Here is a 24,981-nt window from a genome sequence, read left to right on the forward strand (position 1 = left end):
CGAATTATCACGAAAAAATGAATTTAAAATTGAAAACAAAATTATATAATAAATAAAAAATAAAAAAATACAATAATTAATTGAATTATTTAGTAACTTCAATTGTAATAAAAATATTGAAAAATATATTCAATGTGTGTTTTTGTATAAACAGTTGAAATCAGGATGAAAAGGGGTGTGTACGAGGGTTTCACGATAGACAGCACGTCGCCGTTATACTTTTCTATACTATGTGTATGTATATATACTATGTATTTACCTAGACACCTACTTACATACACATACATACACACAAATACTTAATAGATACACATATTCATTGAGTTTCTATGGGACACGAGAATTGTCGTTTGAAACGATAGAGGTATACGTCGTTTACGTCGATTAATTCTCACCCCGAGACCCATTGTCAACATCGTCTGTGTACTGAAAAATAAGAAGGAATTGACGTTACGAGAGAAGTCAACGACCAACTTTTATGTTCTTTTTTTATTTTTTTCCTCTTTTTTCCATCTCTCCCCGTTCCTGTACTGCACAAATTCGTACAAATTTGGGGAGGGAGAGAAAGAGGACTGATTTCTTTGAAACAACAATAAAAATACTCTCGAAATTATAATATAATATAAAACACACAAATAAAATTAATCAATCAGGAAAATTCAAAGAAATATAATAATAAATTGAGTTAATAATTTTAGATATTAATTTTGGCTATTGCAAAAGTAACATTAATTTTTTACATACTCAGAAACATTCGTTCATATTTATTCTATATATAGTAAAATAGTATATAGTAAAATATATATATATATATATTTATCGAACATGGAAACGCGAAAGCTCTTGGCACGAAACAAGACTGCAAGACGCCATCGTTAATAGTATAGTGAATATTATGACAGTTAAGGGTTGCCAAGTTGGCTGTATAACACCGATGGTAGAAACATCTGGAAATTTACAGACTACGTCTACCTAATATCATAAAATAAATCAGTAATTGAACGTGTACACAATTTCAAATGATAAAATAACATTACGAAATCTTTACAAAAATATACACGCTCACTTTTATTATCCTTTTTTCTTTCTCTATTTATAATTTTTCATCTCGTAAAAATTCTTTTTCACTTCGTAGTGACACGCACGTTTTATTCACGAAATTTATACGAAAAAGGGGTGGAACGGAACCAGAACAGGGCGAAGGGGTTGGTGGTGGCTAGTCTGGATGAAGATTGATTCGTCGTTGAACAATTTTTCTACTACAAACTCGTAAAAATGTAAAATCCATTTCTTTTCTTTTTCTTTTTATATTCATATTTTCAGTATGCATTTAGTTTACATACTTTTAACAATATTTCAATGGAATTTTTTCATTTGATAAATACCGAACAAACATATCAATGTTTAAAAAAGAAATTTAATTGAAAAGAGAATTGAATAAATTTTGTATTGTTGAAAATGACAAAAAAAAAAAGGGAGAAGAAGGGTTTAAAATGCAAGCTTGTTATGTTTGCGTACACTTATGTTAGTTCATCGGATAAATCCTAGTCATGTTGGTGGGCTTAGGTCGACGGTGAAATTGGCCGTGTAATCGCGTTCGATATATCGGTGAGTATGATACTGAAAACGAGGTCTACGAGCATACGAGAGAAATAGAGAGAAAGAGAGAGAGAGAGAGAGAGATAATACTACGCGGTTACTATGATATTTATATACCCATACATACATAGGAAACCGCGGACAATACGCGTTTCTGCTTCGTCGGGCATCGAATGGATGGTTTTCGGAAGGAAACACTGAACTATTATGTGATTTTTCTATGACATATCTATCTATCTATTCCCCATACTTCTCCCATCCCTCAACTCCACCACTACCATCATTTAATTTTATCAAAATATTTCCTATTCTTTTTTGTCCCCATTTTATTTTTGAGTATAACCGTGTATATATGTATTTATAGTGTTCAAGTGATTTTTCTTTAAGTGAAACCACTTAAAATAATAATAATAATAATAATATACGTTTGGAAGACTTTTAAATGTTTGACCATTTACTATCGTTCACTTTTCTTATTTTTTTTTTGTACTTAACACGTGGTTGATAGTTTTAAAGCGATTACTTAAATTGCAATTCGTGTCAGTACAATTATCTTAACAAAACAATCTTGTTTCTAAGATAAATCGAGCAGAAGCCAACATCGAACGTAAAGTATATTAGAAAATGACGTGAGAATATAAATGCTGCTTGCATACTATGAATAAGTAGTAGTAGTAGTAGTAGTAATAGTAGGATACTGCGTTAAAAGCCAGCCAAGTGTCGCATGATCGACATTTACCATCACTCGACTGGACAATAAAATCTCCCAACACATACAGATAAAGGGGGAACACGCCCGTGTACCCCACACAGGAAAATATTATTAACCATAAACGACCAACGGCAATTGGATTTACTCTTATAATAGGATCACCTTAACGTCTTCGCAATGTTTTTAGAAAATAACTTGGGGTATATAAGATATAATATAATGTTCAATAGTTTTCTAAATGCTTGAAAGATACAAAATTACTTAAATACTTAAATTCAATGAAAACAAGTATATATATATTAATATATTAAGTTGATTATTCTTCTAACAACAATATATTCAATCATTCTCTAAACGTTTACTTTCCTACTCTCTTATCTTTTTTGTATACCTTTAAATAAATTTTATGCACTTCGTACAATAATTTGTTTCCCATTTAAACGTCGTCCACACTGAATTTTAAACGACAACTTAATAATATAATTAAAAAACTGGTGTGTGTACTTATGTACGCACGTAAGAAGTTATACTTCTTTTTAGCGTATTAAAACGAACATAACCTCCAAAATAACTTCAATTATCTCGCGTACCAATATAATACTCTAAATTAAAATAAAATGAAGATATTAAATACCATTGATAAACGTTTTAATTAATATGTACAATCTAATTTATTTATTTACGAATTACTTCATACCAATCGTTTTTCCCGCGCATCGTAAATATCGACAACTTCGTGGTGTCGATTATTTTGGTTGCATCTAACTTCACTTTCCAAAACGCGCGCCAAAAGAAGTATAACTTCAAAAATATCATTCATGGTGAATAATGATGGAAAAATTAATGATTCGGAGGGGTGGGATGGGGTTGAGGACGAGGTAATACAATTGAGAAATATTTGGCGCTTACCCCTGAACCGAAAATGAGTTAGGTATGCCATCAAGGCTTTCCCTACTGATGTCATCAGCCATAGCAACCTTGAGCTGATGACCAAAGCTTGCCAGATCCTCCCTAAAAGCTTCGCTTCCAGGTGTAAGGGCACCGCTCGTGAGTGGCAGGGGCGTACCATTGCCTCCCTCGGTCCCTTCGACACCCTCCTCCCCTTCCTCCCCGTCAACGAGGTTAACCTCGTCTTCGTTGTAGATCTTGAAGTAGGCGATGGTGAGGTATATCACCGAGATTATGAAAGATGGTATCGGAATTGCCATCGCGTACACCAGGTTCATATACACCTGGAGAATGCATTTTGCGCAACCACTGTCAGCTTGGATTACCTTTACTATATTATGTTATATAATTTATTTTCTATAGTTTTTTTCTTTGTTTCTTTTTTTTCAACATGAATAAAATACACTTCTTTTGGGGGAGAGACAATTTTTATTCAATGAGTTGAATGAACGAATAAATGTATGAACGAACAGGTGAATTGGGTATATATGTGTGTGTGGAATTGTTGGAGGATTTATTGTCTTGTATATTATCCTATTGTATTTTCAAGAAAAGAATAATTTCGTCGTTATTGTTAACGACACTTTGCAAATGATTCTTCTGCGAGAGATGAGTTAGTGTGTGTGTGTGTGTGTATAATTGTTGCGAATACAATGCAACTACGTAAAAAGTATGAAAGAGAAGAAACAAACTAAACTAAACTGTACTAAAAATAAACTAAACTAAACGAAACATTTGGATGGTTAGATACAAGACGAGGTTGTTTTTTATTTCGTGCTCGTACTACTGTTACTATCCTAGGATCTGTTGTTTTTTCTTTTCTTTTTTAGTTACTTCTTTCTTTCCTTTCTTTCCTTTCCTTTTCCTAGATGTAATGGATCGAACAAAAAGTAAGGGGGAGGGAGTAGGGTGGTCATAAAATAAATATAAAAACATATTTACGAATTGCAAACGTTTGGAAAGAGAAAAATGTCGGGGATATTTCGTGCTCGTACTACTGCGAAAACAAATCACTCATCCATGATTCTTTCTTAGTGGGGTTGAGGGGATGGTATGGGGGTGAACAAAATGAAAAAAAAAGCTTTCTTTATTCTATCCCCTGGTTGGTATTCTTTAAAATTCGTCGAATAAATTGAAAATTAAAAAGAAAAATAACAACAACAACAAGAACAACAAAATACAACGAAGTTGACTATATGAAAATTGGAGAAATAAGAAAAAATACTTTTTCTTTTCTTTTTTGTTTTTTCATCACGGCCACCGTCATTTATATTTTCGTTTGAAAACGCATTGTATTCGGTGGGTGTATTACCTAATGTCACAGCTACGTTTTCAACGAAAAAATCAAACAGAATCATTGTATGCCTTGTATCTATCTCTCTCTCTCTATCTCTCTCTTTTTTTCTCTGACTTTTTACGTGAAACGTTTATAGTACGCCTACACGAGGGGGAGAAAAAAAAAATGCATTCTCTCGCGAGATCTTTGCAAGCACTCTGCGTTGCATCGCGAATGCTTTTTCGGTTCTTTCAAAAGATTTCTTTTACAAAAGCTGACTCGAATCGTTCGCGTCCGACCACCGATTGTATTTTACACGCGTATTTTATTTTACATAGATACATACATACATAAGAAAAATGATGAACACACGTTTCTATACTAATACACGCGTGTCTACTTTTCTATTTCTATTTCTATTTCTTTTTCTATTTCTTTTTCACTCTTGTCTGAAATTTCATTTTTACATGGAGCACTCTCGAGAACTTTATTTTTTCTTCTTCTCCCTTTCACGCGAATTCGAAAAGATATATATTTTTCCTTATGGTACAACACCGTAGAATAATTTTTCTTTCCTTCATAAAAAAACTTGTCACGTAGTAGAACGTAGTAGATTTGCTCTATTTAAGAAAAAAAAAAGAAAAGAACGAAATAAAAAACTTCATAATAAAAATGAGATATCTCGTTAAAAAAAAAAAAAAATCAATTTCATTCATTTCCCAATGAGATAATATTACTAACGAAGAAGAATAATATGTATAAACGTTGACAAAACCAAACCAAACCAAACAAACAAACAAAAAAAGAAGAAGTAAAATCGCGAAAGATTGAGAAATTACGAGAAGAGGAGAGAAGTGGAGGGGGGGGGGAATAAAGGAAGAAGTGTAATTAGAAGGTTAGTAAAGAACTTTCCTTTGCCCTTTTTTTTTTTCCCCTTTCTTTAACTCATCTACGTTATTTCCAACGATGAAGGAACGAACTTTAAGACGAATTCAGAGCCCGGTTATTAACAGAAGAAAGAGTAGAGTAAGGGTTGGTGTGGGGGGGTGGGGTGGGGTGGAAAGGGGGATGGAAAGTCCAAAAGATCGCGACGGAAGATTCTTCGTGTCCTAATTAGCGGGGACGTAAATCTACGTTAATAAGAACGGCCGTTAAGCGTTTGAGAAACTGTCGAGTGTGGAGACACTTCTAGTCGCATAACTGCAGCATGAATAGGAAACCTAACTGAATAGGCACCTGCAGTATATCGATTCTCAAAGGCCGTCGTTCCTTGCTGCTGCAAAAGTGAACTTCTGCAAAAGTTATACCACGTGTAAACTTAATGTGCATACGTGTATACATACATACGAGTAGGTATGCACATTATATGTATATGTATATGTGCGTGTGCGTGAATTGAGGAAAAAAGAGAAAGAAAAAAAAAATTGAGAGAGACCCTAGCATGCGAGACGAGGGTGATTTTTAATGCAATTCGAAGTTAGTTCGAAAAGTAAACGAAATTTTCTTTCCCTTCTTCTTCCTACGTTACCCTAATCCTTTAATTTTCTTTTTTTAAATCACGAAACTTGTTCACCTAAGAAGTATTTTTACTTTTTATATAATTTTCTGTTGTCATAATCGATTGACAGTCAGTTTTTTAAAAGTTCTTCCTACTTTTCATTCTTGTTTTGCTGATATCGCAGTAGTACGAGTCAACGATAATCCCAACGCTGCCACAGAATTATTTTTATATATGTCAAATTAAGAATACTTTTCCTGCGTTGATTTTGTTCTTCTTCTTTTTCGAAAAAAAGAAAGAAAGAAAGAAAAAAAGAATATATAATCGAGTCGTTTAAAAGTTCGAGGTGAAACAGAGAGGCAAATAGGATAAGGATCGTATACGCAGATAAAATAATATTAGGTTTGTTTTAGCTAGCATGTTAGGCTTGTCGAGGTCGTGTGTGTCGCGTTCGATCGTTTTCACGCGAAACAAAGCGACCTCCTTTCATTTCATTCTTTTTATTCTTTCTTTTTTTTCACCTGGATCACACGCACGAGTTAGGAAGAGAAAATAAAATATGAAACACAAGGTGTTAAAGAAATTAGAATATTAAAGAATAACGATATGGATATTTGTTGTAGTAGAACAGAATTGGGTGGGTGGGTGAAGAATCTGGGGAAAATAATTCTATATCAAAATTATAATGATAAATGTTAAAAATGATAAAATGCGAAAGCGTGGAGAGACCTGCCACATGTCGAGTTCGCTGATGACTATTCCGGGATCCACTTTGGAGTAGTAACAGCTAAAGTTATGCCCTATGATGGCATACTGCTGGTAGAAAATACTGCAATTCAGCACTGGAGGGTATCCACAGCCTTTTACGTTCGGGAACAGCTTGGCTCCAGTGAAGTACCACTCGGAGTCGTTGCCCATGAGACCTGCGAACTTCGTTTCATTATCGCCGAGCAACGATCTTTCTTGGCTGTTGAGTGATACGTTAAGTAAAGGGGTGGGTGGGTGGGTGGGGTTCTTCCAGGAAAAATAGTTGTCCTAAAAACGGTGTCCTTCGTTCTCACGTAAGTGTTTTTTTTTAAAGATGATTATTGTTTGTTCAACAGAGAGAAAGAGAGAGAGAAGAAAAAGATGAGATGAATTTGATAAACGAAGGACACCGGGTGCAGGTTTGTACCTGTAGGAAAGGGTTTCGGCAGTCCTGTATCATCTTCCTCGGTGAATTCATCATCGTCGAAATCTTCGATATAATCATAATCCCTTAAGGCCCGCTCATAACGGGGTTTCTTTAACCTCCTGTTGTCTTCGTCATCCTCGACACCTCCTACCGCCCTGCCTCCCTCAATTGGTCCAGCCTCATCCTCGGCGGATGATGTATTAATCGGTAGTTTGTAGTTAACACGTATTTGCGTGCAATCATACAACTCCTTGGTGCAACCCTCTCTACAGGATGTCCATGAGCAGTTGCTCGTACCTGGACTCAACCATCAACGTTCTTTCATGGAATAAAAACTTAACTTACGAGGCCACTCGTAACTTCGATTTTATTTTATTTCATTTCATTTATTTTTCTCGAATAATCAACCAACAAAATAATATTCGACACTATACCAATGGATTAACAACGATCAATTTTTACTTTTATACTTCATTAGAAAATAAATCAAAATTCATGTTTTCAAACTCTAAGATTAATTACGATTCACGATGATGACGATTGGAAGAAGCATCGTGTGACCTCGTGGAGTTAATACAACGAAGAGAGAGACACACACACAGACACACACAACATTACACATACATACTTCCAATTAGAAATAATGAAAACGTGCATTAGAATTTAATTTCTTTTCACCAAAGATTAATAATATTTGGGTTATATTATTCTATGAAGATTCAACAAAATCCTATGTGGAATATTTTTTTATAGAAGAAATATATTGTTTCTAATGAAACATATTTCTATCAATTAGATAACAAACGATTAGATTATAATGATTTGTTTTAACGTGATATTGAGATGTTTAATTGTTTATCGAATATTGCGGGGGTGTGTTTAGACATCGAGTAGGAAAGAAAATTGTTGAACACTTGATCGTGGAGAACACCTTTAACCCCCAATTCTCCTATGCACGATGATGACGTTCGAGAGAAGAGTAGTAGTAGTCAAGTGTGTTAGAATGAGGGTTGACGAAAGAATGAAAAAGTACCGTGGGGCACGAATAAGTGTGCGGATCGTTCGAGACCAGGTTGAATATCGCGAGTAAAAAGACACCAGTTGCGTCAATCTTAAATTCTATCATTTAAAAAAAATCTCTTTCCTTCTCTCTCTCTTTTATTCCACAGGTTATAATTAATATTTTATATTATATTATAGAAAATATATTTAATATAGAAAATGTAAACTATTATTTCTATTAAAAATAATAAGGGAGTAAAGAAAAGAAGAAAATTGATAAGCGCATATATGCGTCCTCGCTCGACAATGGATTTTTTTTTTCGTTGGACGCATATACTCGTCCATTAACATTCGAAAGTTTAATAGAAAAAAAGAAATAATACAAAAAGAAACTAAATGAACTGTTGTTATATATTTTGTTGCATTCTCACACGTGATAGAACGTTTACTACGATTCTAAATAAAGGGGTGATAAAAATTCTTTGATCCCTTTATAACAAGCTCAGCATGATACTGAGACCCCCGATGATAACGAAGAAAATACGCTGAAGCTCGTATGAGTGAGTTCGTTCAACTTTTATTTCAATGGAAATTCAACGAATAAAGGAAAAAAAAAGAAGAGTGAGAGAGAGAAGGATAGAAAGATGGGGAAAACTTTTTATGCATTCCGGAAGTATCTCAAAGAATTGCACGAGACATACATACATATTATACCTAAACGTATTATACATATCTACATATTAAAATGTATACATTCACACACGCACACGCACTAATACGAGGAATAATATTAATCGTGGAATATTCGAAGCTATCTTTTATGCACACGTGTGTTTACTTGTTAATTATTAATTCAAGCTAACGAATGTATGTGTGTATGTGAAAATTCTTGAAAAAAAAAAAGAAATATATAAATGACACGATTACGACTGCTAATGAAAATGAGTATTAACGTTTACAAAGTTATATATTTCTATTCGACTTTTTTGAATGAAAAAGAAAAATTATCTTTCGTTAAATATCATTTTATATATAGGTAATATAAAAAAGTACGTTTGATTTGTCGATTCTAAATTACACAATTGGATCATTCTTTTTATTATAAAAAAATACGATTATATAAAAATTCACGAATAATTTATCAAAAAAAAGTGATATATATATATATAAATATACATTTAAATATTCTTTTCTTTATCTTCTCTCTCAAAAAAAAGAAAAACAAAGAAATAATTGTTCACACAAATGAGTTGATCGAAATACATGCAACGAAACATGAAAACACCAACAACAATAACCAACAACAACCAACAACGAACTAGTTTACTAACGAAAGAACAAACGAGACAAGGGGATAACTAACAACACGTTTCTGACACGAAAAGATAAAAAAGATCAGAAACTGAGTGAATGAAACAGAGAGAAAGAGAGAGAGAAAAAGGGGTTGGGGGTTTTTTTTTGATGAGGAAGTAGAAGAAGTAGAAGAACAAGAAGAAGAAGATCGAATGTTTCACCTCTCCTGGATTCAACGTCGATGGTGACACACTCGGCAGGCCGAGTGTCAAACTGCATGAAGATGGTTGTGAAGGCGGGGTCGATGACGAAGGGGACCAAGAAGAGGAAGGCGAAGAGGCTGAAGGTGCTGAGGAGGATGAAGAACGCGGTTGTGTAGAACAGTAACTTCTGCAGGAACGTCTGCTTCTCCTTTTCGTCCGCCATGTCGGATAACAAACGGCAGTGCTCGTTTTTTTACGGATACGATGACGACGACGACGACGATAACGACGACGATTAATTATTATTATTATTATTATTATTATAATATTCCTTTTAATTCTTTCACTTTTCTTCGTGTCCTTTTATTATTAAGCTCCGCCGTAACACAAGACGTCGAAGAGGCGAAGCAGAAGATCTGCGTTAATTATTATTATTATTATTATTATTTTATATATGTATTATATATATATATATATATGTATGTATATATATATATAAGATCGTGTTTTGTATATTTTTTTGTTTTGAAGTTATACTTCTTTTAGCGCGTTTTGGAAAGTGAAGTTAGATGCAACCGAAAAATCAACACCACGAAGTTGTCGATATTTACGATGCGCGGGAAAAACGATTGGTATGAAGTAATTCGTAAATAAATAAATTAGATTGTACATATTAATTAAAACGTTTATCAATGGTATTTAATATCTTCATTTTATTTTAATTTAGAGTATTATATTGGTACGCGAGATAATTGAAGTTATATTTGAGGTTATGCTCGTTTGGTATGCTAAAAAGAAGTATAACTTCTTACGTGCGTACATAAGTACACACATTAGTTGTTTTATTATTCTTATTTTCTTTCATATCATTTTTATATTTCCATTTTAAAGCTATCAAAATCTGACAACGTGAGATTAATTTGAGCTATCTCGAGAACATAATCGTACTTTCGATCTTTATTTTTCAATATGATTTCTTAGCATTTGATTTTATTTTGTTTTGCTTTTTTTTGTTTGTTCATTTTAAAGCTTCGATTGGTGCTATGAGCGCATATATGCGTTTGGTAAAAAGTTACCAATCGATCGTGGTTTATCATTTACACGTATGTATGTATTCTTCAAAGTGTTCGAATATTTCTACAACATCAGGTTGAATCGTTGAACTTTCTCTTCCTACTATTTCTTTTTGTTCTTTCCTTTTTTCTTTTTTTCTTTTGATACACAAGAGTACGTATATAAAATAAAATAAGTGAATATCGATATTCGGTAAACAAACTATAGCCGGAGGGTGAGGGGTTTGTGAGGTTTGAAATAAAAAAAGAAGATAATAAAAAGAAATACGTGTAGTATAATAATAATAATAATAATAATAATAAAAAATAGAACGACGTTGTTACACGCGAGTATTACAGATCGCCTTTAAGTTCTCTACTTTACTACTGCCCCATATTTCTCGAATTCTTTCATCCCTTCCCTTTTCTCATCCACCTTTCCCACCCCTCAACACGCAAAACAGAAATCTTGAGTCAGTTCTCTCTCTCTCTCTCTCTCTTTTTGAAAAGAATAAGCAATAATAATAATTATTTGTACGGTATATTGTATAGTAACTTCATTCAAGGTATATATTTTTTTATTTTCAAGCATTAAAAACTACGTTCAAAAGGAAAACAACTCGTATTATTATTATTATTATTATACACGGTGTAGACGGAACTTTCATTGATATTAAATTTTTCTTTTTATATATAGTTTTAAAGTAAAAAAAGAAGAAACTCCAAAATGTAAATAAAATTGATTAATTACTGAACCGCAGATTAAAGTAAACGATCGAGATTTGGTTAAGGGTTGGTGGATTGGTTTGACTTTTAAAGCTCCGCCGTTTAACGTTTCATTTTCGAGGTCAAGTATTTTCACGATTATCGTTACTTTTACCAATTGCTTTTGTAATCTACGAAACGAAATTTGTACCGAAACGATTTGAAAGGGTTGGCTGGGGGGGTGGTTTACTACGAAACCACGACTAATTAATTACGCTCGATCGAGCGTGTCAACGCGTTCGTCGGACTCGAAAGTGGAACACACTGAGAACACGCTTTCACTACTATCGTTACGTATGTATATATATATATATATATATATGTAATGACCAAAACGTTTCTAATTTAATGTCAAAACGAAATGAATATCAGGAGTGTAAAAGAAAAAAAAAATATTAATTTAATGTCGTTGCTCTCGGTACGATCGTTAAAATATATTCCAAAAATTATATAATCATTTTTTAATACAATCAAGAGAGAGAGAGAGAGAAAGAAATAGAAAAATATTCTCTAAAAAAAAAAGAAAGATCGATTCAAATGTAATAAATTAATTTGAAAAGGAAATACTAGCTTATGCTTATTTCGTTCGATATAAAACGAGGGAATCAAAGAATGAGAGAGAAAGGGGATGAGAATAAGGGGTTGAATCTTCCAATTTCGTTTCTAAAAATATAATCTCCTTTCGATTTCTCAAAGCTTACCGAATTAGGATACATATATATATCAAGTATCCTCACAAATTCGAACTAAAATAAATATTTATTTATACAAGAAATAACGTGACGAAGAAATGATATGTTAGAAAATTAAATTAAACTAAATTAAATTAAACTAAACGAAAGGAATCTTGAACCAGATCGAAAGTACGATTTTAGATAAAAGTTCGACAGCTTTTCATTTCATTTCATTTCATTCTTTATATCTCATATATTTTTTTATTTATTTGTTCTTTATTTCTTGAAGAAAATTGTAGAGTGTACCCCCTATGAAGAAGAAGAAGAAGAAAAATCTACGGGGCTTGGCGCCCTCTTCCTGTGCCCCCGCATCCTGTGTTCTTTCTCTTTCTCTCTCTCTCTTTTTCTCTCTCTTTCTCTTTCTCTATTCCTTTTTCACCCTCCTGGGCTGCCCTCGCGCGTCCAACCACCCTCTTCCTCTCGTCCACCCGGTTTTCTCCTTTCTTCACTACGCGATACAATTTTCCACCTTGAGCATTTAATCCATTAATCTCTTCTGCATCGATTAATTAACCGATTAATTAATTTCAATAGTAATTCCTTTCCTTAATAGACAATCGTCATGTTGAACGTTATTGTCTTCTTCTTCTTTTTCTTTTTCTTCTTTTTCTTTTAATTTCTTCTTAAGTTCACTCAATATATTTTTCCTTTCTTTATCTATTTTTATATCTATCTATCTATCTATCTATATATATATATATACATATACATATACATATATCTATATATATATATATATATTTATTTTTTTTGCTGAAAAAAAAATTAGTAATATCGTGTAGCAGGTAAAAGAAGATTTGTGATCGGATAACGTTGATGCTCGTACCGACGCAAGCTCACGGAGCTTGCGAACGAACGAATAATTGAACGAATAAACGAACGAACGAACGAACGAACGATATGGGGGACGTATTATTAAAAGCACACCGCCGCTTTTTCCTAGTGCTTTTTCCGAAACCCTGGCCGCGGCGCCGACGGATGCCGGGCTACTGCAGTCTAGGGTAACTTTGGGCGAGCTTATTTTCTGCCGACACTGGCGCCACGACGGCATCTGGTGGCATCGACCGATTCCACCACCACCACCACCATCACCATCACCAGAAAGATCCCACCACCAACACCCTTATTCTCTGAAAACACCTCGCGTTGATGTAACTTTCCTCTTTCTAGTATGTACCCCTCCTTTTTTCTTATTTTTTTTTTCTTACCCCACCCCTTACGCTTCTTCCTCTTACCCTTCTACTTTTCTCACATATTTCCCTTTTTTTTTTATTATTATTATTATTATTTTATTCTTTGTTTCCGTGTCTTATTTTTCATACTTTTCGTACCATTCCCCAGGTCCTTGTGTTTTTTGGTTTATCAAATGTGTATATCGATTTATAAAATGAATTATCTTAAGCATTTACATGAAAACTCACCCTCTCTCTTTCTGCTTTTTTCTTTTTTCCTGTTTGTTATTTCTATGGTAACTAAGAACGAATTACGAATACGTTAAAGTTCTTGTATTTTTTTCTTCTATCATATTTCTCGAAGAATTTTTCTCCAATCACAATGGATCTCTCTTGTTGTATTTATATATATATTTATCGTGTAGAATTCGAGATGTATCTACAGAAATATCCCAAGTGATAAACTCCAATGGTCATTCTTGGAAACTCGCCAAAGAATTTCAATGACAATTTGATTTATGAGAGCGAGAACGTTTTATCGATCGCTTCGAGATACGATTTTCTTTATTCGTTTAAATCGATTGGACCATTCCCTTTCTCTCTCTCTCTCTCTCTCTCTCTCTTTCCCCATTTCTATTTTCCCATTGGATTTCTCTATTTTTTCCCTTATCTTCACTTCTTCGGGACGTTAGCAAACGATCTACGTTCTTGAATCCTTTTGAAATTGTTCAGGAAACTAATATCGAACGGATTTCTTACGAGAAACACAAGTTTGTATATTTTATAATATAATAAATAATAAAATAATGATAAAATACATTTCACGTTCAAAATATATATAATTGACAATGAAAATGATTATTAAATAAACGTGAAAGATAATTTATTCGAAGATTACTTAAAACATTTTCTTATGTTATTTAATATTCAATCGCTTTTTCTCTTTTCCTTCCTTACCCTTCACCCCCATACAATATTTCTAATCTCTCCGGATGAATACGAAAATGCAATTACCGGTTGTTGTATCGCGCCTGTCCTTTTCCTGTCTCAATGAATATTCTCTCAACTGGGTTTCATGCAGTTTCCATGTATAACGTCCTGTCAATCAAAATGATTCAGTCAACTGGTTGTGGGAAACATGTTACCGATAGTGCAAATGCCATTAAAAAAGACAACATTGAAATAGAAGTCTTCTGATACGATGTTAAACACGCTTTTTACCATTATACTTAGAGATAAACGAGAGAGAGTGAGTGACTATGAGTTAAAAGTAGAACGAAATATGAAGGAAAACTTAAAGGAGGGTAGTGGTTTGGAAAGGGAAAGGGTTAAAGGGAGATAAGGTTCCCATTTCACGATCATCAAACTCGATTACAAAGCTCTGGAAAAAAATGAAATAATGTTTTTCACCTGTTTGGTTTTTGCCATTTATTTACGTGTGTGTTTTATTTTCCTCCTCCTCTTATTTCTAATTTATTTCCTTCAAAAATAAATCGTGGTATAATAATAATAATAATAATAATTAATCGATGACGTGTTCTCAATATTTCGTAAAATATTTTAACGGGGTATATGATAATAGAAAAATAACATTTCTATTTGAAAAGAAATTAATTGTTTCAAATAATAATAATAATAATAATACGTGTATTGTTAAATATTAAAGATATTTATTTAATCGCGAAATAAGTAGCAAGTAGTTGTGTTTAAAATATATAAGACGAGAGTAACTTGACACGTGTTTTCTCGCGAGCTTTCGTTGAGCTTTTTGTCAACCGATCGAAAGATACAGTGCTTTCAACGTCGGGCGGGTCTTGTACGACTACTAAAGTGTTCTCTTGCTTTCGTTAACACTCGAATATGAAGTGGCTAGTCGGTATAAAGCCTCCTTCCCCTTTTTTTTTTTTCTAACGAGTCAAACAATAGGGTACAACACGGAAGATCGATTAAAATAGATGTATAGAAGAAGTAAAACAGTTGGTACAACGTAACAACGTGAACAACATCTTAACTCCTGTTAATATTCCTAACATTTCTTTTTTTTTATTAACTTTACTATACTTTAATATTCGAATTAATTCAAAATCTGATACACTTGAGGAGTTCTTGTTGTTTTTAACAAACGTGTTCCTTGTTTAAAATTTTTCCTATGTTTTTTTTCTTCTTCTTTCTAATTCCACGACCATCCTTCACCACCCCCATAAACTTTTTTTCCACGTAGAACGTTTAATCGTTGTTAGGAAGAAAGAAAGAAAATTATGAAACGAAAGAAAGAAGAAGATGTAAAAATTTGGTCAAAGGGTAACATTTAGTTTTCCAATTGATCGATATATTTACGAGCTTTCAAACGTCGATGGGGGGTTTAACGTTGGACATTTGAAAACGTGTACACGGTCGATCATCGATAAAGCCGACGTGTGAACAGCCCGATACTCGAACTACAAATACATCGAAATTCTTTATAGAGAAAAATATAACAGCTTTCCCTTTTTATTCATTGTCAAACTTTTATGCATTCAAGACATTTTTTATATATCGTTCATAAATATATTAATATTATATAAAAATTCCTATACAAATAATAATAAGAAAATATTGTGTTATCTTTTTAATAATTATTTACGAGACATTGATTGTGTTGCACAGAATTGTAACAATTTAAAATCGAAATAAAAAAAACCAGATAAATAAAACCAGATAATCATCGTGGTTTTATTATTTTTTACGAGATTGTTAACAAAATACCGTCTTACGCGGGACGATTGTTTCAGTGAGAATTGTGGAATGGGGAAAAAACGAGAAGAGGTCATTATTATGGAGCACCGTATTACCCCTTAGGCACCCCATCCCTCCTCCTCCACCTCCTCTTCCTCTTCCTTTTCAATCCTTTCTCACGGCAATGAGCCGACGAAAAAGAAATGTCTACAATATTGGTGTATCTTAGTCGTAAAGTTTCCATGCTTCAATAAATTTTTATAACCTCGATGCAGATCGGTAAAAAGAATGACTTTTTTTTTTTATGCATATACATATATATATTCTTATATTTTTCGCGAGAAAAATGAGAAAGTATCGATCGGTCTTTCGTTACTTTAGCATTGGAAAATATTATGACGATATTATCGAAAGTAACGAATACATTTTATGCACATATGCGTGCAATATTAATCGATACTCTTCTCATATATATGTGTATATATATATGTATGTATATTTTCAACAGAATGAAAGTATAATGTTCAATAAGTATTCATAACAATTTTCAAAAAAGATATTGTGTTTTACATTGAACAAAATGATTACGAAGTTTCTTCTTCTTTACTTGTCTGACCATACGCTAGTTCTTACTACTACTACTACTACTACTATTACTACGATAGTAGAGATATTTCTTTATCGAAAATTTATTCCACGAACTGCATCATCATCGAGAAGTGCTCTTAGCTAAGGAGAAGAAATATATATGGATAATGGGATCGTAAACAAGTCGAGAGAGAAGATTAGCAAACCGATAAAGCCAATACATTTCTGTTAAAAAAAAAAAAAAAGAAAATCAATCTCTTTTTTTCTTCGTTTAACAAGTTTCGATAATGAAATATCGGAATCGTTATCGATTAAATAATTTCAAATAAGAATTTTCTCGTAATAATATTTAAGATTGACAAATTGTATATTTTTTATTTATTCATTTATACTTCGTCCCCTTTCGGGGTTTGGAGAGCTTTTCCGATACAACTTTTCTTTTTTACAAAAATGCAACAACAATTCTTATATTATATTCTATCCAAATATATTTTAACATATATCAAACAAAATTAAAATTAATTTTTGATCTAATTAATATCATAACAATTCACTTCTACAAATTAATCCAATTCTAAAAAACAAATTTATGATCATAACTTCTTTCTTTCTTTTTTTATTATTAATTTTTATATACAATTTCATCTTCTTCTTTTCCTACGCAAACAGTTTAAAAAAAAAATCATTTGACACGAGTCTTGAGTACCACCCACCCTCCCACTTCTGTCAACCCTACTTTAGAGGAATCCTTTGAGACAAACTAGACGAAGTTAAACAAAATCAATGAGAGAAAAGTATTGTGGGATCGCGTTACGTCTCTAGAGTACCGAATGAAAGTAATCACAATGCCATGGGAGGGGAGGAGGATAGGTTTGACCTTAGAGATTCACTCGGTTTTACTTTTGGAAAGGGTTTGTCCCCTCACGTGCCCGACGCCAGAGTAAAATTGGCACGGAGCCAATGAACCGAAATATGGGCCAAATGCTTTACTTTATTTTCAAGCTTCTCAACCTTCTCCTTTCCAATTTATCGATGATCCTTTAGCTTCTTTTTTTTTTCTTCTCTTTATATATTTCTTTTTAACATACGTATACCCCACACGCGCGGGTGCAAATGACAAGACTAAAATATTAACACTCTAATTATTTTGTACAATACTATTGTTTTCAATATACAATATATATAAATTGAATTATTTAATAGGCCCAAAATGAAAATATTGTCTTTTTTCTCGATTAATTTCTAAATATATATCGCGTAAAAATACGAACGATTAGAAAATGTTTCAATATTTTCATCACGTTAATATCGTTTGCTACCCCACTCAAAAACAAAAAGGAGTTTCAATGTGTCTGTTATATACTACACATACACACACATATATATCATACTCGTTTTAACTTCGAAACAACGCGTTCAATCGAAGCCTCCTACACCCCAAAGCCCCTCCCTCCCTTCCTTCCCTTCCTTCACCACGACTTTCGCAAACTCGTGATCCCTCGAGGAAGCCAGGATTATCTCTGAATGCATTCCTCGTATAGATTCGAAATGACTCCAAGGCGAAATAGCGAACTAATTAATTCCAAACTTATCCCCGTACTCCCCTTTCCTTCCAACCCCCGAACCCCCGAACCCCCTCGTCGGCCTACGAATTGTTAGATAAAATTAGTACGATGAAATAATTGATATTCGTAAAGTAAAATCGTAAAGTGTGCCAACTTAGAACGAATGTATTTTTGTCAGATGATCGATTAAAGGTGTATACAGGAATAATCTTAGAAATAAGGTAGAAAATAATAACGTTATTTATCCTTCGAAGGATAAAGGGGATAAAGAAATAAAGGGTGGATCGTATTCATTCGATGAATTTTTGTAACAACAGATTGAGAACGTTAAAAGGTGGAAGGTAGGAAAATGTTGCAACGAATGGGTCAACTTATTGACAATATTGGAAATTGTTATCTATTTATGGTAAGGGAATATGCATGTTCACAATCCGGCTGTGAACGACGTACCATTTCCTCGGGCAAACCTAAAACTTTAATCAGCTATCACTCTGTTTCTCTTCAATTCTTTTTCTTTATATATCTCATTATTCTATTAAATATCAAACTATTCTCGTTCTCGTTCTTATTAATCTTAATGAGATCACAGAAAGATTGAATGAAATATTATTTAAAAATGAAAATATCTTACAAATGTAATTTATACAATTTTTGTTTTCCACGTACAATCCCACTTGTTGTAAAGGAAAAATGAAAAAAGGGGTTAAAAGGAGAGTAATTAATTATCCAACGAAAAAATAAAAGAAAAGAAAAGAAAAGTTGACTGAAGTGGCAGAGAAACGATAATAAAGAAGACAATGCTCGATCAAGCGGTCGATTTTAAGCTGTGTGGTACTCCGACTCTTATTCTCTATCCCGAGAGTAAAGGTACTTTTCCTTTTTAAAAAGTATAGAAAGAAAGAAAGAAAGAAAGTAACGGAGTTATGCCGCAGGGCTAACGCGAATTCGCAGACGATAGAAAAGAATCCCGAGACATTAACAACAAGAGATAATGGTATAACCTATATATTCCTCTTTTTCACTTCACAATCAAACTAATATGATTTTTCCGATTATTGTTTTACATCTATTTTTATATCATCTCTACATTTTTTCTTCCCCGTTACAAAATTAACAAGAGAAGAAGAATAATTAACGCGTGAAACGAATTTTCTTTCCTTTTTTATTTTGTTGTTTTCAAGTATCAATAAGATTTCGTAAAAAAGTTATCAGCGCCAATGCAAATTCTTGGGATATACAATACGGGAAGCTTTTATTTCGTTATTGTTTTATAAAATAATTGAATAAAATAAAGATTTGGAATAAGTATCATTGTCAAATATAACTCCTACTCGTTTTCCTCGTCGTCATAGTTGTCGTAGTCGTCATATCAATGATTGGAACCCAACCGGATTGTATTGATTTTTTAATACGATACGGCAACAACGAGGTGGAGCAACTGAAGCTCCAGTGCACTCACCGCCATATTTGTTTCCCCCAGGCAGAGCATCGTGACTGCGGAAAGTGAATTTTTCCGAAAAGGGTCTTACACATCGTCGGTTTCCAAAAGAAAAAATAAGGAATCATCATTTAAAGTGAGTAACATTGTAATCATTTTAAATAATTGTCAGGTCAAACGTTTATCCATTTCTTTTATACTTTCTCTCATCTCCAAACGTTTCATTTTCTTCGAGAAAATATTAGAAAGATCGGTTTGGTTCGCGGGACATCACAGGGATTTACCTCGACGACGAAAAATGTTCATTTTCTAACGACAGGGACAGTGTTTTTTTATAAATCAGTGTTTTAAAACAACGTGCGATGATCATTTTTCTTTGACGCGTGTGGTGTTAATTTTAAATTATTATTATTAAATATAATTACGGGGAAATATATATTGTTTACCGAGTGCATATATTTAAGGATAATATTTTCTATTATACTTTCAATTATAAATTTGACAATTTATAATATTAATGATATTAATTACATGATATGTTTATATTAAAAAAAAAACAATTAATTCTGTTTGTCGTCGTATAATTTTTACGAAAGTATATTACAATTTTCCTAATTGCTAACTCGCTCGGATTTTTGTTTATCCTATTTCATTCACTGATGGAGTCCAGTTGAATTAAAGTATACCAGAATAAGATCCGAATTGACACTCATAATCCTTTCGAGAATGAAAAAGTTAAATAAAAAAAAGGAAAAAAACATACGACAGTGGTGGATCGTTGTTCGATCGATCGGTAACAACTTCTTCGAGTCTATTTTTAACGAACGCACGTGGAGCACGAAACGTCACGGAATCTGAATTTCCATTCGCGTGTTATTTTTTATTTTATTTTCTATTCTTTCTTTTTTTATTATTCGATTCTTGGATAGGGAAGGAGAAATTATTCCGAGGACGGTGACGTCGAGAAAAAAAGTGGAATAAGTTGATTGAAAATCTTTTATTCGTAACCCCGGTGGCTTTTGGTGAAGATCGTCGATCAAGATAAGCTTATTTTATTTACCTCGCGTTTAGTTGGCTTTCGTTACATAAACGTCTCGGTATTAACAAGTTAATTACCAGATATAGTTAGCTCGATAAATGACCTAAGTAAAGACGACGACAACGACGACGACGTATGTTTGTACGGTTATACATACATACGATCGTTCGTTGAATACCCATTGGTATTTAACTTCGAATGGGAAACAGTAGATGCCGCCTAACGATATTCAGACCTAGTAGTACAACTTGAAATATAGTCATCCATGAGAGAAAGAGAAATCCCAGTTATATATATATATATATATATTAAAATAATCAAACACAAGAATATATATAAATATTATAAGATTTCTACGAGTATACTTTTAGGAATAAATAATTTTTATGCTAATACTATTTTTTTTATATTTCTATCTCTCTCTCACTCTCTCGTTTCATTCAATTTGAAATTTATTATAAAATAAATGAAGAGTTATAGGATTTACAATAATTTTGGGTATAACATATTTGAATAAAAAATACTTTTAGTATGGAAATAAGTTTTTACTCTTATAAGTTTAAGTCATTTGTGTGGATGTAAAAAAAAATATTCTCTCTGTCTCTCTCTTTCTTTCTCTTTCTATCTTTCTTCTTTTTCTTGATCTCTTTCTTTCGGTCATGCATTTTCAACGAATTCCAAACGAGGTCGCTCGGAATAGGAATACTCGCGTAGGTACGTGCAACCTCACCTTTCTTTCTTTCTCTCTCTCTCTCTCTCTCTCTCTCTCTCACCTGCGAATCGATCACCTGACTCTAAATTATTCAGCGCAAAGACCGTTGCGGAATAAGTATAATATGCCGGTTGTGTGTGTATATTTACGACTGGTACTTCAAAACCATTTGGAAAAATGTTTTATATCAATTTAAAAAATAATAATAATAGGATAGATTAAATGTTTCCGACGAGGATCGATCTTTCTATTTTTCTATTATTTCTTATTGCAAAAATTTGGATTAAAAGAGAGAGAAATGAGACGTTCATAGAAAAATTTCAATTTTAATAAATAAGTAGTCAAGACACATACACACAAAAATACTAAAAAATGTAAACTAAAGCAAAATACCATGATAATAGTATACTATAATTGTAAACGCTATCGATGACAAGCTGTACACAACGTAAAATAAAAGAGAATAAGAGAGAGAAAGAGAGAGAGAGTTAAATAAAGCAAAGGCGCCACACTGTCTAAGCCTGCCGTTCGATAAACTAGATTACGTGTTAACGCGTCGAGCCTTTTTATTTTTTTTCCCTTCTTTCTCCTTTTCCCTTTTTTTCTTTTTTTCGTACCCTTTTCCTTCCTTCTCTCTTTCTCTCTCTCTTTCTTTCTGTATCGTGCCGGTGTCATATTATGTCAGCCACGGTTGAGACCGATATCGCTAAGGAAACTGTGTCACAACTTTACTACCCAAGAGTTTCGTTAAACATGCAAAAGGAAACAGGTTTCGAATAGAGAAATATATAAAAAAAAAAAAAAGAAGAAAAACACATAATGTAAGAAAAAAGTCTCGAGCAAAGTTTTCTATCGCAAAAATAAAAAAGAAAAAGAAAAGACAACCCCGATGAAAGATTTATACCGAAAAAAGGAAAGAATATCAGAAATTCCAATGATAAATCATAATAATAATAAAGATAATTTAATAATCCGTCAGAAAAGATGATGTTCGATCACAAGATTAAAAAATAATGTATCGGAAATTGTCACAAAGGATACATTTTTCGTTGAGGTGGGGGGTGGGGTTGGGGGGATTTTAAGATTGGCGCCATCTCTGAACGGTACCTCCTATTTATAAAATGTCTTGGCCTCGTCGATGCAGGACGAGAGTTGCATATCGTTTAAAAAAGAAAAAATGAAACAGAAAAAAAGAAAGAAAGAGAGAGAGAGAGGAATGACGTCAACTGCGGTAACCAGAGAGAGGCGTTTGCGATGCAGGTCGACAAATCGCATGCGCTACTAGCGACCCTTAAACACCTTACTACGATCGATTATTTCGTTTTCGAGCGCGCACGTCACGTTGCACACGACGCAAACGCCGCGCAAAACCAGCACCAGGTTCTCATCGGAAAGCTCTGATAGAAGAAACGCGCGCGCGCTGGTTGGACTCTTCCTTAAAAAGGGTGGAAGAAGGTTACCGACTATCACGAACACGGAGATTATTGTGTCGGGCAAAAAGTAACGAGAAATGATTCAAGATAGACGTTTAAGTTACAAAGTTATCATCAACACCATCACCACCACCATCATCAGATGAATTTCAATCGAATTTATTCGAATGATTTACGAATACTATAGTTTGAGAAATTTTTAATGGGAAAAGGAGAAGAGGATAATCAAGACTTCTGACAAAGTTGTTTTTTTTTTTTTCGGTTAAGAAGAATATAAAGAAGGATAAGAATAAACGTCATTGGGTGTCCGCGCGCGCGTTAAATTAATTCAATTGTTATTTGAAAGTTACTAGAATGTAAAGATTGATGACAGTTGCGAATAATAAAACGGATGAGAGTTTAATCGTTAGATATATAGCATGTAAACTCTCCGACTTTTAGATCGGATCTAAGGATCATTCGAATAATCATCGAAGAAGTTGAGAAAATAAAGCCGGCACGATGCCGAAGCAAGTGCCGGTTGAGAACTTAGTGATACCACCGCAAGACGGTAGGATCTGCGGTACCATCTGCATATGTCAGATGACTGCAGTATTGTCCTCGGTAGCGTTGGTTTATTTAACAGTTGCCATTTACATGCCAAGTACTCGTGCATTTAAATCGGGTATCAGCGAGGTACCAGCAATGTGTACTACAATTCGCGCCGTGAACGCAGACAATTGCGAGTGGGGAAGTTGCGGCGAGTGGTGTCTGTCTAAAACGTCAGGTCCTTGCGTCCAAATCCACGTTAATTTACGTCGTAACGGTTCGACAATACTATTAGCCAATTGTACGAACACCACGAACAAAACTTGTTACGGTATAGATCAGGAAAACGCGAAAAAATCAAAGTGCATAATAGACGAGTGTCGTAATTTAACCGGTACGTTTAATTGTTCGGCGGGTACGTGCATAAATATAACGGACGCGTTCGAGTGTATGTTTCACGATACCGATCCACCAATGAAGTGTTCCGGTAGACGTGGCAAAATAACTTGCATCGATATAGACGGCCTATTCAATTGTAATCGTGGTACATGCGAACGCATCAGAACACCGTATAATTGCGACAGACGTTGCGTCGATATACCAACTAGAAATAAAAATATGATATTGTTGAGCGGCGACAAAGTATATTTGAGCCAATGCGAAAGAGCAATAGACGTTGAAACCAATCGTGAAATTTGGCACGAGGATCGTGGTGACGTCATGATGGCCTCGTGTTACGGTATATTTAATTCAACGTTAGGAGTTGAAGCGGTAGATTGTATTAACGGATCCGTATTGGAAAAGGATCTGCTTACAGATTTAACCAACTTTACTTATCTATCATATTTGAATATATTTGCTACTAAACCATTGGACGAATCAAGAATGGTGGCACCACCCGAACAGGATTTGATAATAGCCAATGAGAGTAGGTTGCTGATCAATCTTGAAGGATGCGTTAATACACTTCGCGACGAGTGCAAGGAATTCCTTCACGAATATGGGAAAGATGGTTCCGATCACAATGCTAGAGCTAGATTCCCGTGTTATTATGCCGAGGGTAACACCGGTATCGTCGTTTCCCGTTTCGATCTCGAAACTACTTACAAAGAATTCATGATTGCATTTATACTACCGAGCATATTGTTCTTCGTTAGTTGTCTCACGCTGATCTTTTGTCAGCGCACAGTGGTAGTAGGAGACGACGCGAGGATGAGATTCAAAGGTACACCTGGTGCACTAGCATCGATAGAAAAAAGCGCCTCGGGCAACGTAGGGGATGCTGGCGGAGGAGATTCCGTCATGGCGCTCTGAGATCCGTCACGTAAGATGTTTCTTTTTTTTTTTATGCCGCGCTCAAAACGTATATTATTATGTTACCCCGTGTGTGTCTTCCTTTTTATATCAATTTATTTATTTTATATATATATATATTATATATTCTAGAGAGAATGACTATAGGTATTTTTTATTATAGATAATAATGATATATATGAGTGATAGATCATTTTTCTTTGTTTTATATATATATATAG

The 24,981-nt window shown here is 33.6% G+C and overlaps 2 protein-coding genes across 5 annotated transcripts in view; one reads left to right on the plus strand and one right to left on the minus strand.

Annotated features, from left to right (window-relative positions):
* The window catches only part of LOC106789568 (protein tipE-like), a 52,664-nt gene that overhangs the window by 2,181 nt on the left and 25,502 nt on the right, over window positions 1–24,981 (minus strand). The window contains exons 1-5 of one of the 4 annotated variants that reach the window (XM_014753900.1): window positions 12,503–12,907; window positions 9,724–10,121; window positions 7,208–7,504; window positions 6,763–6,956; window positions 3,221–3,543 (exon numbers count right to left, since the gene is read on the minus strand). The exons of 1 other annotated variant lie outside the window; for it this stretch is intronic. In XM_014753900.1, the coding sequence (XP_014609386.1) occupies window positions 3,221–3,543; window positions 6,763–6,956; window positions 7,208–7,504; window positions 9,724–9,928 (1,019 nt within the window). In that variant the 5' untranslated portion in view covers window positions 9,929–10,121; window positions 12,503–12,907. Of the gene's footprint in view, window positions 1–3,220; window positions 3,544–6,762; window positions 6,957–7,207; window positions 7,505–9,723; window positions 10,122–12,502; window positions 12,908–24,981 lie in introns of those variants that run through there. 2 more of the 4 variants (XM_014753901.1, XM_014753903.1) reach the window with 2 other exon arrangements.
* Window positions 22,461–24,981, plus strand: part of LOC106789567 — a 3,568-nt gene continuing 1,047 nt past the window's right edge. The window contains exon 1 of the mRNA XM_014753899.1: window positions 22,461–24,770. Within this exon, the coding sequence (XP_014609385.1) occupies window positions 23,420–24,760 (1,341 nt within the window). The 5' untranslated portion in view covers window positions 22,461–23,419 and the 3' untranslated portion in view covers window positions 24,761–24,770. The remainder of the gene's footprint in view (window positions 24,771–24,981) is intronic.

Source organism: Polistes canadensis, unplaced genomic scaffold (assembly GCF_001313835.1).
Source record: "Polistes canadensis isolate GaletaPanama2010 unplaced genomic scaffold, ASM131383v1 scaffold_191, whole genome shotgun sequence".
Classification (NCBI taxonomy): Eukaryota; Metazoa; Arthropoda; class Insecta; order Hymenoptera; family Vespidae; genus Polistes; species Polistes canadensis.